This window comes from Notamacropus eugenii, chromosome 1 (assembly GCF_028372415.1).
Source record: "Notamacropus eugenii isolate mMacEug1 chromosome 1, mMacEug1.pri_v2, whole genome shotgun sequence".
Lineage (NCBI taxonomy): Eukaryota > Metazoa > Chordata > Mammalia > Diprotodontia > Macropodidae > Notamacropus > Notamacropus eugenii.
The window spans coordinates 150,913,988-150,928,909 of record NC_092872.1 but is presented as its reverse complement, the minus strand read 5'-3'; the positions used below and the strand labels follow the sequence as shown (position 1 = coordinate 150,928,909).

The 14,922-nt window shown below is 37.6% G+C and overlaps 1 protein-coding gene across 1 annotated transcript in view; it reads left to right on the top strand.

Moving 5' to 3' along the window:
- FAN1 (FANCD2 and FANCI associated nuclease 1) overlaps window positions 1–14,922 on the top strand; it is a 39,508-nt gene that overhangs the window by 16,252 nt on the left and 8,334 nt on the right. The window contains exons 5-10 of the mRNA XM_072616672.1: window positions 132–385; window positions 2,118–2,249; window positions 3,994–4,102; window positions 5,602–5,721; window positions 8,705–8,869; window positions 9,455–9,617. Of these exons, the coding sequence (XP_072472773.1) occupies window positions 132–385; window positions 2,118–2,249; window positions 3,994–4,102; window positions 5,602–5,721; window positions 8,705–8,869; window positions 9,455–9,617 (943 nt within the window). The remainder of the gene's footprint in view (window positions 1–131; window positions 386–2,117; window positions 2,250–3,993; window positions 4,103–5,601; window positions 5,722–8,704; window positions 8,870–9,454; window positions 9,618–14,922) is intronic.

The window sequence follows — 14,922 nt, the reverse complement described above, 5'->3', positions numbered from 1 at the left end:
TCCAGATTTTTTACAGAATGAATATGCACTCTTTAGGTTTTTTTTTTGGTTATGTTGTGATAAAAGTTTTTGAGTAATTTGCATTTAATTTCTTATATCTAATATATTTTAAATTACAATAATAAATATACATCATAAATTTTCTTTCTAGGGCAAAGGATTTGGTAGGACAGTCTGTAAGGATCCATAAAGGTCCTCGAGCTATGTTTTCCCGTATTTTGCTGCTATTTTCGCTGACTGATTCAGTGGAAGAAGAAGATGCTGCTTGTGGTGGGCAAGGCCAACTTTTCACAGTACTAATGGTCAACCTAGGTCGAATGTCTTTTCCCAGTTACACAATAAATAGGAAAACACCAGTCTTCCAAGATAAAGAAGATCTCATCAGGTAGGATTATGCCAGGAAAACTTTAATAGCGAATATGTTCTTGGTTGCCAGTATTATTCAGAATAAAAACAAACTTTTGAGTTTTTTGTTTCATATGTGGAAATAATGAATTTTGTAAGTACATGAACTATATAAAAACAGTAGTTAGAATTAGTGTGCCAAAGCCATTTGCTTTGGGCAGTTAGTTTTCCTGATTTATTATCCTACTTCACTTTCTTTAATTTATTATTTTATCTTACTTTAAATAATATTTTTAAAATGAGATACATTATTTTCACTAGCAAGGCTGAAGATCAGTTTATCTTTAATAATAGTATTAAGGAAATACACGTTTTCCTAAATAATGTTACATGATGTATTCAGTCTTTGACCCCATTAAAAACGGAATTTTAACAGACTTCTACCTCCCTAACTCATTTCTGTTGCCCTTTGAAAAGTAACTAACTGATTATGATGATTACCATGTTACTAAGAAAAAACATAGTTAAAGAGTGAATAAATGATAGTGTTGATTGAAACCAGAGGCTAAATCTGTTATCTTTAACAATGAAACGTTTGATTCATTTCAACTTGGATTAAATACCTTATAAGGGTCAGGTGCTGGGGATCCTAAGACAGAAGTAAAAAAAATCCCTGCCTTCAGGGAACTTAAATTTTAGTGCAGTGATGAATGATCTTTCTCTTTGATTGTCCAGAAACCTATCTGGGCTTCCTCAGACCTGTTTGAAATTATTTGTCTTTTTGTTCACTTTCTCAGGAAGTTTTGCTGTGAAATTGTTGATGAGCAAAGGACACAGAAAGTACTAAAGGACATTGTTACCTGTGTTGTTTCTTGTTTCTTACTTTGACAATGCTACGGTTTTGATACCTTGATTATCAGACTTTATTTTTTGAAAAGTGAACCCAAAGGAAAATATTTTAAATATGACTGGCAAATTTGAAGGCTCAATGGTAATATTAGAGCTGATTTTTTTGGATGTTCTAAGGGCTGATGAGAGATAATGCTCTTCCTTTGAGGTATATTGATTTCAGAACATCCCTGGGTGACATGTTGTGGAATGGTCAGAGGGACCCTGCTCTGGTTTGGTGAAAAAACAGACAGATCTTCCGTCTTCAGTTGGTTTAGATTGTCTTTAAATGAAGAGCCTCCCTTTGCTCCGGAATAGACTAATGCTGCCTCTGTCTTTTGCCTTGCCAAGTCATCAGCAATGTTTTCAGAGCCTTTATGGCTCACAAGTAATAGGTTCATTGTTTTTGTTTATAAACACAGTCTATTTATATGAAATAGAGGCAACTGTTTATCTGACATATTGTCAGCCCTTCAAATTTAGTGTTACTGGCATTTTTTTTTGAAAGACCCCAGTAGTTTTCAGAACTTGGGAAGGACATCTATGTTTGAATGAGTAGTTTGTCAAATATGCACCACAGTCATAAGAAAAAGTTAAAAATTTATTCTCAGAGACAGATGATGAACAGACTTTTGTCAGTAAATTATTTCATGGAACAAAATGTATTAGCTCTTCTGGGTTACTAGAGTATTAGTAAATTATTCCTACACAAGTAGGCATTTTGCCTCTAAGTAATGTTGACTAGATTGGACTACTGTGTCTTTTCTAACTTTGAAAAATTGATGTTGGAGAGAAATTAAGTGTAAGAAATGGGTAAAATTCACTCATTTTTATACAGATGCTATTTTCACTTGCCTTTTCATTATGATTTTTTAAAACATCAGATATGCTTCAGCTACTCATATGTTGAATGATATTTCTACTGCTATGGTTAATGGAAACTGGAAGGAAGCTCATGAGCTCTGCAAATGTGCAAAGGAGGAGTGGCACAGGCTGAAAAACCATCCTTCTTTAAGGTAATAGCATACAGCTATGTCTTCCAAAGCACGTCCCAGTGAGCACGCTCAGTTTGTGTACAACTCTTGGGGGGTTAGAGGAGCGTAAAGACCATGCTGACTATTTTTGTGGTAAAGCCTACAATACAGCTGGAAGCATTACATTACTTGGTTACTTCGATACTGTTGTGTGAAATAGAAGCAGTCTAAAAGCTCAGAGTGGACTTTTACTTCAGAAAGGGCACTTCTCTGAGCCCCAATCACCAGCTTTTCACTCGTTGTCATTTAATTGGCTGCAAACCAGTCAGCTGAGTTTGAGATGCAGAAGAAACAACGAGATGGTGCAGAGGTTGTGGGGAACATAGAAGGTTTATTCATCAGATGGAAATCCGAGTGGGTACAATTGTGCAGATGAGACTGGAGTGAGCAGGAGCTTTAGAAGTCCCACGTGGTCAGCACAAGATGCCTCATGTAATATATGTGACAGTTACTGAGCATCTTCACTACTTAAGTATTATCAAGAAATTCTATCCTGTTCATTTTTTTTCCCATTCAGCATTTGTAAAATATTCATCAGTGAAATCCTTTTACTTTTAGAATGTTTAGAGCATAATTCCCACAAGGAAATAGTTTTTACTTGAAAGAACTACTCATCCTCTCTGAAGGGTTAATTCTTTAGGAAAGTAACCCTTGTTATTAGATTCCAGCTTGTGGGTGAAATAGATGGTAAGGGGCCAGTAGCATTACCCAGGAATACTAGTTCTTTTGTTTAATGCTATAAGGGAGCTAACTCCCTTCACTAATGCAGGTCAGCAGCTGTTTTGCTGCTTAGAGTCATAGGAGAGTTGCCTGAGACCCTGAGAGAACTGACTTGCTCAGGATCTCACAGCCACTATGTATATGTCAGAGATGATACTTGAGCCTTTCTCTGGCTGATTCCAAGGTCAGATTTTTATTCATAATGCAGGGCTGCCTCTCAAGGATGCGAGGATATATATTAAAAACCTGGATAGAGAGAATTTCATTTGTAGTTATGTTTAGGATGTGGAAAAGCATATCGAGCAAAAATGGCTGAAGTGGATAATGTGTGGTTTTTAAAAACATTCAGCTTATTTTTAAATTTTAATTTTTTTTATCTGAAAACCCCATATTGCCTTATTATCACTGTTTTACACTCAAATCTTATTCTGATGCCTAATGATGGCCCAAAAGTGACCTTGGATGCATGGAGCACAGGTTCTAGCTGATCCTGCTTTGAGTGTGGACCTGATAACAAACTGTTATCCGAGGATCCCACCCCCAAGCTAAACCAGTTTTTAAAATATTATCACTAAAAAGTAGGCCAGCAAATGGCAACTTTTTTTTTAGTAATAATCAACTAATTAAGAGGGAAATGAGCATTAATATAGCACCTTCCATATACCAAGCACAGTACTAAATCACTTTACATTTATAATCTCATTTGATCCTCAAAACAACCCTGCAAAGTAGGTGATATTATAGTTGAAGAAACTAAGGTAAACAGAGATCAAATGACTTGCACAGGGTCACACAGCTAGTTATCTGAGTCTAGATTTGAAGTCTGGGAGACCTTACATTAGGCCCAGCACTTTAGCCACTGTGCTACTTAGGTGCTTTTAATTAAGCATGGGAGATTATAATCTATATCCATGTAAGTAATATTCACTCTGATACCCCATATCTGTGCATGCATTATCAAACCTGTAATTAACATTAAATTCTTGGTAAAACAACTTTATTTTAGATACCATGAGGATTTACCTCTTTTCCTGCGGTGTTTTACTGTTGGATGGGTTTATACAAGGATTTTCTCTAGAGCAGTTGAAATACTACAAAGACTACACATGTATGAGGTATGTCTTAGGTACTTTTCTGCTCTTTTAGGTATTTAAATGCTAAGATTATGAAAAAAATCAGATCTTTGCATGATTTAATCTTATTTTGCTGTCAAGGTAGACTAGCTCTGAATTTTTTCATACATTTTTGTAGCCAGTCGTAACATAGTTAAAATAATCAATATGGGTAATTCACTGTTTTGTTTTTTTGTGGAGGAGGGAAGAGAGGAAAAGATTTCTTAACATTATTAAACATTATTGGAACCCTTACTATGTTTCCCCTTGTGATAAAAAAGTCTGAGAGATGTAGTTTCTGGGTAATTAATAATCAATTTTATTAATTATAGCTAGCAGATAATTAATAAAATGATGGTCATTTGTCTTTCTCTTTGCTTCAGTGTGGGGGTGGCTGTATTAATGAGAAAGTGGGCAAGAAGTCTTCAGTTCCTCCTGCAGAGAATATGACCTAATCATGAGACTCGGCCACCTCCAGCAATCTAGACAAAAGAATCCAGACCTTGCTGGTTGGCTTTGCCTTTCATAAGCTGGGTTACCCTAAATTCTAATGGAAGGTCCCAAGGACAAGGGCTTATTTCTTAAAGGCAAGATCTTGCCTAGAATGGATTCTATAAGGTTTTTTCATAAGTTTTGTAGGTCAGGTTTTTGTAAAGTTTTCTAGGTGGGGTCCCACTCAAGGCTGAAAAGCTTACAAGAATTTGGGCAATGTCATGTTTCGTCAGTGTTCTTCAGAAACTGGCTGAATAACTTACAGGGTTTTATTTCTGAATGAGGAGATAAAAAAATGAATCCTAATAATAGGTTATTAATGTGAGAGAAATAATCCTTTCTCTCACCCTCTTCTGCTGAATACATGAGAAAAGAGAGATTAAAAAGTAAAGGTAAAGATACAAGCTTGATATGAGAATAGATTCTCACCTTTGTCCATTTTTCACCAGGTGTCATGGATTATTTGGAAAGTAAATAACTGGAAGTTAAAAAAAAACAACCAGAAATTGACTTTATGCTTATACCAGGAATAATTTGTGAGAGCTGTTAAGGTTCACTTCTGCTTTTGGCATTTCTCTATTATAAAAGTTCATTGCGAAAAGATGATTTCATATGTTATTAAAGAATGACTACAGTAAAGTCCCACCTGGGTCGTTCTGTTCAGTTGACCGTTGTTTGGTAGTTTGAAGCATTGTTTTCACAAGACGAGTTTGCATGGTCTGGAGAAAAATTGTGAAAAGTTAATGCACACAAGCCACATTCCTGAAACCTGACTGACCTTCTCAGTACTTGATTAAAGAAAAACTTGATGAAAGATGTGCTTATCCAAATCATTCTTACTGCATGAAGGATAATTCAAAGTGCACGTGAAATGAATGGTGTGTTATCAGCTTCATCTTTGGGTGGAAATGTGATTTGTAACTCTAATTGGCGATGTTAACTGGTGTATAAATTTAATTCATCTTGAATTAATTTTCATTTGTCTAAATGAAAGCTTCTTGTTGCTGTAGGAAGCAGTAGAGGAACTTGAAAATCTTTTGTCACAAAAAATATATTGTCTTGATAGCAGAGGTCGATGGTGGGACAGACTGGCACTTAATTTACATCAACATTTGAAACGTATTGAACAGGTATCATTATTAAGTAACACTTAAATTTTTTAAAAATATGTGATCAACTATTGTGCTACAATTTTCAAAGACCATATAAATCTTTTAAGTACTTGAATATGACTTGGAAAAATATAATAATTGAAACACTTATTTCTTTGTTGGGTCATCTCTTGTTTGTCTCTCCTTGCCCTCTCTCCCCCCCAAAGAAAATTTCATAAGAATTCTAAAGAAAATTTTCAGATAGATGTCTGATATTTATTATCTATTGTTGATCAAAACTAATTTTAAATTATAGTGTCCTGTAAGCAGAATATGTCATATACCCTCCAATAGAGTCTATACCCCTTGAGAGCAGAAACTGTTTTCATATTTTTCATTGTATCCTCAGTGCCTGGCACGTAATAGATACCTAAGAAATACTTATCTTATTGAATTGAATATAGGATATTCTCATGAAAGTTGTAGATATTCTAATCATCTTAACTGTGGAATAAGTTTGTTCTGTGAGGGTAAATGTGTTAAGAAATAAACCATTAATATTACTTAGTAACATGTGTAACTACCTGAATAATTTCATTGAAGTGTCAAAATAATAGATTAAACTCAGTCATTATTTATTGATCATTAACTTTATTATGCAAAAAAACATTGTGGGAGAAATAGACATAAGACCTTCTCTGCCTTTAAGAAGCTTACAACCTAATGGAAAAAATAAGGCAGAATACACACACACACCCACACACATAAATGTAGAATAATAATTCTTCTTGGCAAAGATACTAGAGTGGTTTGCCATTTCCTTCTCCAGCTTATTTTTACAAATGAGGAACCTGAGGCAAACAAGGTTAAGTTACTTTGTCCAGGGGGTCACACAGCTAATCATTGTCTGAGGCTGGACTTGAACTCAGATCCTTCCGACTCCAGGCCTGGCTCTTTATCCACTGTGCCACCCAGCTGCCTACAACTTCAGCAACAGAGGGGAATGTGGTAACTCTCAGAACTATATACAGCATCCTCATAAAATTAGGAGTGAGGCTCTATGGGTTCAGAGGAACATAAATTCTTATTGAAAGAGAACTGATTTGAAGGTTTTTTTTTTCCTGAAAATATTTTTGAATAATTAGATGATCAGAATTATATTTGGGGAAGCTTAATCTCCCAGTGGTATGAGGAAGAGACGAGGTAGGAAAATCAATTAGAAGGCTCATTGTACTGAGGTTATTGTTGATGAAAGCCTGAACTAAAGTGGTGGAAGTGGGATAGATGAGAAAGATACTTTGGAGGCATAATCAATAAGCCTTAGGGAAGAGCCAGAGATGATAAGCAGGCTCTGCCCCTGAATGATTGGAAGAATGCTCTGGACATGAACAGAAACAGGAAACTTGAGTCAGAGTGGGTTTAGAGGGTCAGGAGTGGGGAAGGCATTGTGTTTAGGATGGGTGGGGTGCCCAGGAGAGATCCTAGGGAGAAGGGGCACAGGGGAAGGGAACAAGTATTTATTAAATGTTTACTATGTGTCAGACACCAGGCTGAGGGCTTTAAAATGATCTTATTTGATCCTCACAATAGCCCTGTGAGGTAGGTGCAATTATGATCCCCATTTTACAGTTGAGGAAACTGAGGTAGACAAGCTAAGTGACTTGCCCAGGGTCATACCACTAGGTAGTTTCCAAGATTGGCTTTGAACACAGGTTTTCCCTATTCCAGGGTCGGTTCTATGTGCTGCTCCAAGTAGATAATGACAAAATATATTACATGATCTGCCCATTTTCTTACTATGTTATTCCATGATTAAGACAAAGTTTTGAAACCCTATACGGTACTTTGTTACACGATTATATAATTTATTGAACGATTACCCTCATACCACTGAATTGGTTTACCCTTCCTACCCAATACTGCGATTAGTGGAGTAGAAAGTGGTTTTGTTGGCTGACATTATCAGAGGGCAGAGTGAGGAATCAAAAGACTATTAAGCACAGCTGAGTTGGAACAGTAGCTCTTTGTGTGTCCAGTTGTTGGCTTCACCCCCATCGTCATTCCAGTCTTGCATTTGTATTGAATGGGTCAGTCTGATTCTCTTTGGGCTTTTGTTTTTTCAACTGGCACAGTAAGCAAATTTTGATGACTTCAGGGTGGAATGTAGAAATAGTGCATATTTCTTTTATGCTGCAAATCCAAAAAACTGCTTAAAGTATTTCAAGTGAATAAAAGTAATTTTCCTCTTTAAAAGTATATAGCTATGGTGTTTTGTTTTTTATCTCTTTGATTATTTCCATGCTTTTGTAACTAGGGTGAAACAGTAAAGATGCTCCAGAAAGTCTTGTGATTTTGTTGCCTTCCTGTCATTTACTTGTAAGCTTAGAATTTATATCTAGATTTATATCAGATAATTCCCAGGGTTGCTTATCTGAAAATTATTTTGTATACTTTCAGAAATTCCTTAAGCTTTTCCTCATAGGACTTAGTTGATAGTCCTTGAATATTCTTATTCTTCAGTGTTGGGCTATTTTTTTTTCCCTTCAGATTAAAAAGTGGGCAGAACAATTCAAAGAAAACCTAGGCTAAAACCCAGTTTCTAGTCCTGGCTTTCTTACTACCTATTTACCCTGGGCAAGTTACTTACCTCTGGGCCTCACTTTCCTCATCTATAAAATGAGGGAATTAGAACAGACCTGTGATTAAGAGCTTTTTTGACACTGTGATTTCCGTGATTTAGAAGTTCTTTGCAAAGATTTAGTAGCCAGTATTTATTACACTCTGTAACTGGTAACAGAGCCTAGCAGCCTGTAGTTAATAAGTTGTGCTTTCTCATACATTTACTATGAGGAATATCAGAGGAGTTTCAGAACTTCATACTGCAAAGTTCATTATGGCAGCCCTAATTTTTAAAATGTTTATTTTGCTAATTTGCTGAGCTGAATAATCTGCAGCACCCCATTAAGCTAAACAAAAGTCTACCACGTTTAAGATTCTCAGGTGTGATTGTGTTGTGCCCTAGGCTGTTCACTGTATCACAGAAGGGTTATTGGATCCACATGTAAGAACAGGACATCGTTTTTCTCTTTACCAACGAGCAGTGCGACTAAAAGATTCTCCGAGCTGTAAAAAATTCAGCCACCTCTTTCATAAAATGCCAGTTATAGCTATTAAAGATGTTAGCCATGTGAGTAAATTTCTTTTGTTTCCCTCATAGTCAAGATTAACTGACTGTACTTTCTTTTTTATACAGCCAATAAATTAAGATCAGTCTATTTTTTTTGTATCTTTCAGTATTGAAATTTTCTTTTCACATTTTTAACAAATTCTGTTCGTTTTCCATGTTCCTATCTTTACAAGCAGTTGCTCACAGAATCATGTGATTTACTCTAAACATACAAAGTCCAGTATTTTTCTTTCTTCCTTTCAAGTAAATAAAAGTTCTTCTTATCCTTGTGGTTTTCTTTGTGCCATCTGAGGAAAGAAGCTTCCCGTGGCATTTTGCAAGTTTTTATCCTGAATTGATTCCAGAGCAGTTAATTCCAGCAGTCACATGTTGTAACTGGGGTGGGTGGGAGCTGAGGGAACAACACCATAAATTCTACATCTCTTATGGTTGCAAGATTATCAGTTATGTACTTAGATTATCTATTGAAAATGTATCTAGTCTGACCATGGCCAACTACGAATTAAGAAAACATTTGTTATTGCATGAAAACAGTTGTGTTGAGGTAGGCTGATTTGTTTTGATATCTGTTTTGATATTGTTTAGGTGACCATAAAAGGGAAAATGTGTCCCCAGAGTGGAATGGGAAAGTCTGTATTTCTTATGGAGGAAACTGATAAGGAAGGAGATGAATTTCCTCCAGCCACAGTCATGTGTTCAGTTGAAGAGCTGGCTCTAGCCTATTACAGGCAGAATGGTTTTGACCAAGGTAATATAACCAATTACTAAAAAATGTCTTTTGTTTTTACATCACCTATATTTCCTCCTGTATCCACATTATAAAATCAGACATTCTGTGACTCCCACTCTACATTTCAGAAAGGGATGACATCTAGTTCTTCTTTGGTGTCAGGCTGGTTCTTTATAATTTTGCAGCACTCAGGTTCAGTAGCTTCATGATCGTCCTTTTTTTATATTTATATCTTTGTGGTCCTTGTGTAGATTGTCCTCTGGCTCTGCTTATTTCACTTTGCATGTAAATCTTTCTGTGCTTTTCTGTGGTCATCATTTCTTATTGCACAGTAACATTCCATTCCATTTATGTACCACTTTTTGTTTAGCCATTTCCCAATCAGTGGACCTCTACTTTATTTCCAGTTTTGGTACCACAAAAAGTGCTGCTTTAGCTCTTTTTGGGGTGGCCAAGAATTGGAAATTGAGGGAATGTCCATCAATTGGGGACTGGCTGAACAAGTTGTGGCACGTAAATGTAATAGAATACTATTGTGCTACAAGAAATGACAAACTGGCAGATTTCAGAAAAACCTGGAAAGACTTACATGAACTGATGCTGAGTGAAGTGACAAGAACCAGGAGAACGTTGTACACAGCCACAGTAGCATTGTGCTGTGATCAACTGTGATTGACTTAGCTCTTCTCAGTAATACAGTGCTCTAAGACAGTTATAAAAGATTCACAGTGGAAAATGTTATCCACATCTAGACAAAGAACTATGGAGTCTGAATGCAGATTGAAGCATACCATTTTCACTTTTTTTGTGGCTTTTCCCTTTTGTTCTGTTTCTTCTTTCACAACATGACTAATGTGGAAATATGTTTACATGATTTCATATATATAACCTATATCAGATTGCTTGCCATCTTGGGGAGGGGGGATAGGAAGGAGAAAAAATATGAAATTCAAAATCTTATAAAAAAGTGAATGTTGAAAACTATCTTTACATGTATCTAGAAAAAATAAAGTAACATTTACAAAAAAGCGCTGCTCTAAGTACTGTGGTGTACGTGAAGGCTTCTGTCTGGTCAGTGACCTCCTTTGGGAATATGCCTAGCACTGGACTCTGGATCAAAGAGTATAGACATTTTGGTTACTTTATGTGTGTAATTCCAAACTGCTTTCCAAAATGGTTAGACTAGATCCACAGATCCACCACTGATGTATTAATGTGGCTTTCCACAATCCCTCTAAGTGCTGACTGTGTCTTTTGTGATATTTATTATCTTGGTCACTGGGAGAGGAAACATCAGAATTATTTGATTTGCATTTCTCTTATTAATAATTTGGAACATTTTTCCATATGATTGATAATAGTTTACATTTCCTTATTGGGAGAACTGTTTGTTCATACTGCTTGACTACTTAGAAATTTGTGCAGTGTCTTGTGGTCAGAGAAACCAGCCAGCAGGCTGCTACCGTAGTTCAGTACAAAGAGGGTGGCTGCTGTGTGACAGCAGGGAAGATGCAGCATGTGCAAGAAATGTTACAGAGGTAGAAACAACAGGCCTTGACCACTGATTGGGTGGGTTGGGAGTGAGAGAGAGTGGGAAGTCAGGGCTGACGTGATAGGGAGGATGCTGGTATTTCTTGAGAGTAACAGGAAAGTTGGAAGAGGACGTGGTTTGGGGGTGGGGAGAAATTATGAGTTTAGTTTTGGACATGCTGAATTTAAGATTTCTACAAGACATCCAGTTTAAGATGTCTGTTGTTTTCCTTCTATGCTTAATTCTTCCCTTTTTAATAATTAGGACTGTAATGTCTCATAAAGGGAGTTTGGTAGAGTATTTTTTTTTAACTTTTGAGAATAATTTTTATAGTAGTGGCTAGGATTCTCTTATGAACCCATATGGCCCAATTCCCACCCCCACCCCCTTACCCCCTTTCTCCTTTGGTAGTTCCTTTACAACCAGTTCTTTAATATGGTTTGATTCTCTAAGATATCTATTTGGCATTCCATTAGTTTGAATATTTCACCTTTTTAAAGGCATTCCTCTATTTCTTTTGTGTTCTCAGTTTTGTTAACATGTAAACTATCATTTACTTCCTGTTGTGTTGCTTGGAAAGCGGGCCTTCCCCAACTAAAAAAAAAAAGTACATTAGAGAAAAAAGGAAAAGAAAAGAAAACTAAGCCCTTTTTCTCAGAGGTCCCTTACAGTGTTTCTTGAGCATGTGGGCTTCTCACCGCAGGGACTGAGGATCTTGGGTTGACTGGAAGTCAGTCCCTTACCCTTTAGATCAAAAACCAGACTAATTTGCCTGGTCCTTTGTCTTCAGGGTGTAGGGTCCTTGCTACCTACTTTTCCTGTGGGAGGCCTCTACTCTGGGCTCAGTCAGCTTTGTTGTTGTCATTTCCCTCATGTCTGACTCTTTGTGACCCCATTTGGGGTATTCTTGGCAAGGACGTTGAAGTAGTTTGTCATTTCCTTCTCCAGCTCATTTTACAAATGAGGTAACTGAATCAAATAGGGTTAAGTGACTTATCCAGGGAAATGCAACTCAAGTCTCCCTAAATCCAGGCCTGGTGCTGCCCCTCAGGCAGAGACAAAGCGCTGCAATAGTACTGGCACTGAATTCTGGGGGTACTAGAGTACTTTCCTCTCTTTCTTTCCTGTTAATGGGATCTCTGAGTCTTCACCCCCACCTCGCACACATCTTAGGCTTAATCACTAACTTAAAAAGGAAAAAAATAAAACTTTGAATTTCGAAAAGGAAAACTTAGTCCCTACAGAAGTTCGTAGAACATGTGGAGCTCTCCCTGAAGGGATATAGGACCTAGAGCTGACTTCATCATCCCTCACCTCCCCCCTTCAGTGAAAAAGCAGACTGTCCTTGGTGAAAACTATTGTGATCCTGTCAACACACACACAGGTATAGGGAACCTGCAGCCTTGAGACCATATGTGACCTTCTAGGTCCTTGGGTGTGGCCTTTTGACTGAGTCCAAGTTTTACAGAACAAATCCTTTTATTAAGGGACTTTGTTCTGTGAAGTTAGGATTCAGTCAGAGGGCTGCATTTGAGGACCTAGAGGGCCACATGTGACCTGGAGGCCACAAGTTCTCTACACTTGCATGAGGCCATCTAATATAGTCTAAAGGAGATTTTTAAGATGTCTTTCTACATGAGGCACATGAGAATTTCTCCCAGGGTTCTGGTACCATAGTTAATCCTATTTGAACTGTAGACAGATTTGCTTTGAGTCCCTATTCCCAGAATCTTCTGGAATATTCCCCCAGGAGACACCTGCCACTGCAAGGACACTTACTGGAATTCCAGACTCAGTACCAGGACAAATATGATGAGTTAGAGGCTAAATACAATATCATGTAAGCCCTGAACAGGGGTGAGGCTCTTAGGAAAAAGGGATTAAGCTTTTGGAGTTTAATGCTTGGAATTTCTATGCTAGCAGGCAAACATCATCTAATGGACCTGATTTCCGAAAGGATCTCAGAGAAGCTGTCTAGGTTCATCTCACAAATAACGGCAAGCAATCTGGGTCTGCTAGAAAGTAAAAGCAAATAACATGAACATTTATGAGCTACCACAGTGTACTGTAGGCAAACTACTAGTCACTAGTGTTTTAGGGGTCAAAATCCAAAAATTTCTTACGTTTACTGAAATGTGCATACTGGATTACTTCCATCTAGTACTATCACAGATAATGGTACTTAACCATTTTTATAGGCAAAGATTGTCTCAAAAGAATTCATCTGACTTGTAAGGATATATACCCCAAAACTGAAAATTACAGTTTAAAAGAAAGAGGAAAAAATGCTGTGATTTTTTCTAGTGGATACAGAGTCTCCAGTAATGAAAGTTCCAGATGGAGAATCTCTCCAATAGGTTCCCCAAAATTCAAAGGGCTTTACATTTTTCCTGAATGAGGTCTCCTTCCTCCCCAACCCACCACCCCATATGGCTCATGGTCCTAAGAATTCTTATCCCAGATCCCACTCTCACAAATGGATATCAGGTTTAGGAGCAAGGCTACATCTGCCTGCTGGGTTTCTAGGTGTATACCTACGGAATTAGGATGGTTTCCTAATGCCATTAGCTTGAGCCTCCACCAATGTTTCCCTCTAGCCCTTGGAGCCACACTGACTCCTATACTATCCTGGTCCCTGGAAGGAGTAGGCTCAGACTTAAAGCAGTTTCTTCTATATAGCATTTGTCCTACCATTTTAACTTCTAAATGCGCTATAGCTAATGGATGTATGGATCTAGGTCTTTGCTGAGTTGGATCAAACCAATTGGTCGCTCTTCTGCCTTAGTCAGAACACATCTATTTCAGGAGCTCATTTAACAAAAAAAATCTTGCTCCTTCTCTCTTAAGCTCAACATGCCCATAATTAAACTTATTATTTTTCCCCCAAGGCCTCTCCAACTCCTCCCTACCCTTACTATACACCATCCTCCCATTCCTCTGCCTCACGGGGTACCTATCTTTTTTGACTCCACCTCCTATCCCCTATCTGATCTGTTGCCACGGTCTGTCGATTTCACCTTTGTAATAATTCTTGGATATGCCTCCTTCTCTCCGCTGACACCATCATGCATCTAGTGGAGGCTTTCCTCACCTCATTTATGTGCTTTTGCAATAGCCTGCTGGTGGGTCAGCCTGAACGAAAACATTCCACAATAGACAAGTAATAAAGAGATATGAACAAGTAGTGCTCAGATTGTTTGACGCTGGCGTCCTGGCAGTTCCATGGACAGTACACTCTATCTCTTGACTGGGCTCTATCTGGCTGTCCCCCGTGTCCAGAATGCTTTCCTTCCTCATCCTTGAAGTCTCAATTAAAATCCCATCTTCTACAGGGATCCTTTCCCAGTCCCTCATAATTCTAATGCCTTCTCTCAATCATTTCCTTTTTATCCCGTATATAGCTTGTTTATACATACGTGTTTACTTGTCTCCTGCACTAGACTTTGAGTTTCTTTGGGGAAGGACTGTTTTTGTCTCTTTTTTTTTTTGCCTCCCCGGGGCTTAACAGGGAGCCAGGCACATAGTGGGACTCTTAATAAATGTTACTGACTGTGAGGCCAGTTGCTTACATACTTGCCTTTAATCTTCTGAGAACACATAGCAAATATCTTTATCTATTATCTGGAGTGATGGGAATCCAGCTTCTGGTCATTTCTGTGTCTTCCTCTCCCTTCTCTCCAATTTCTACTCACTAGGGATCAGATTCTGCATCTTGTGTCTTTGCTTTGCCTTGCTTTTACTATTGAGAGTTTCTGTATATTACTTATCAACACTTTTTCCATGTATTTCTAA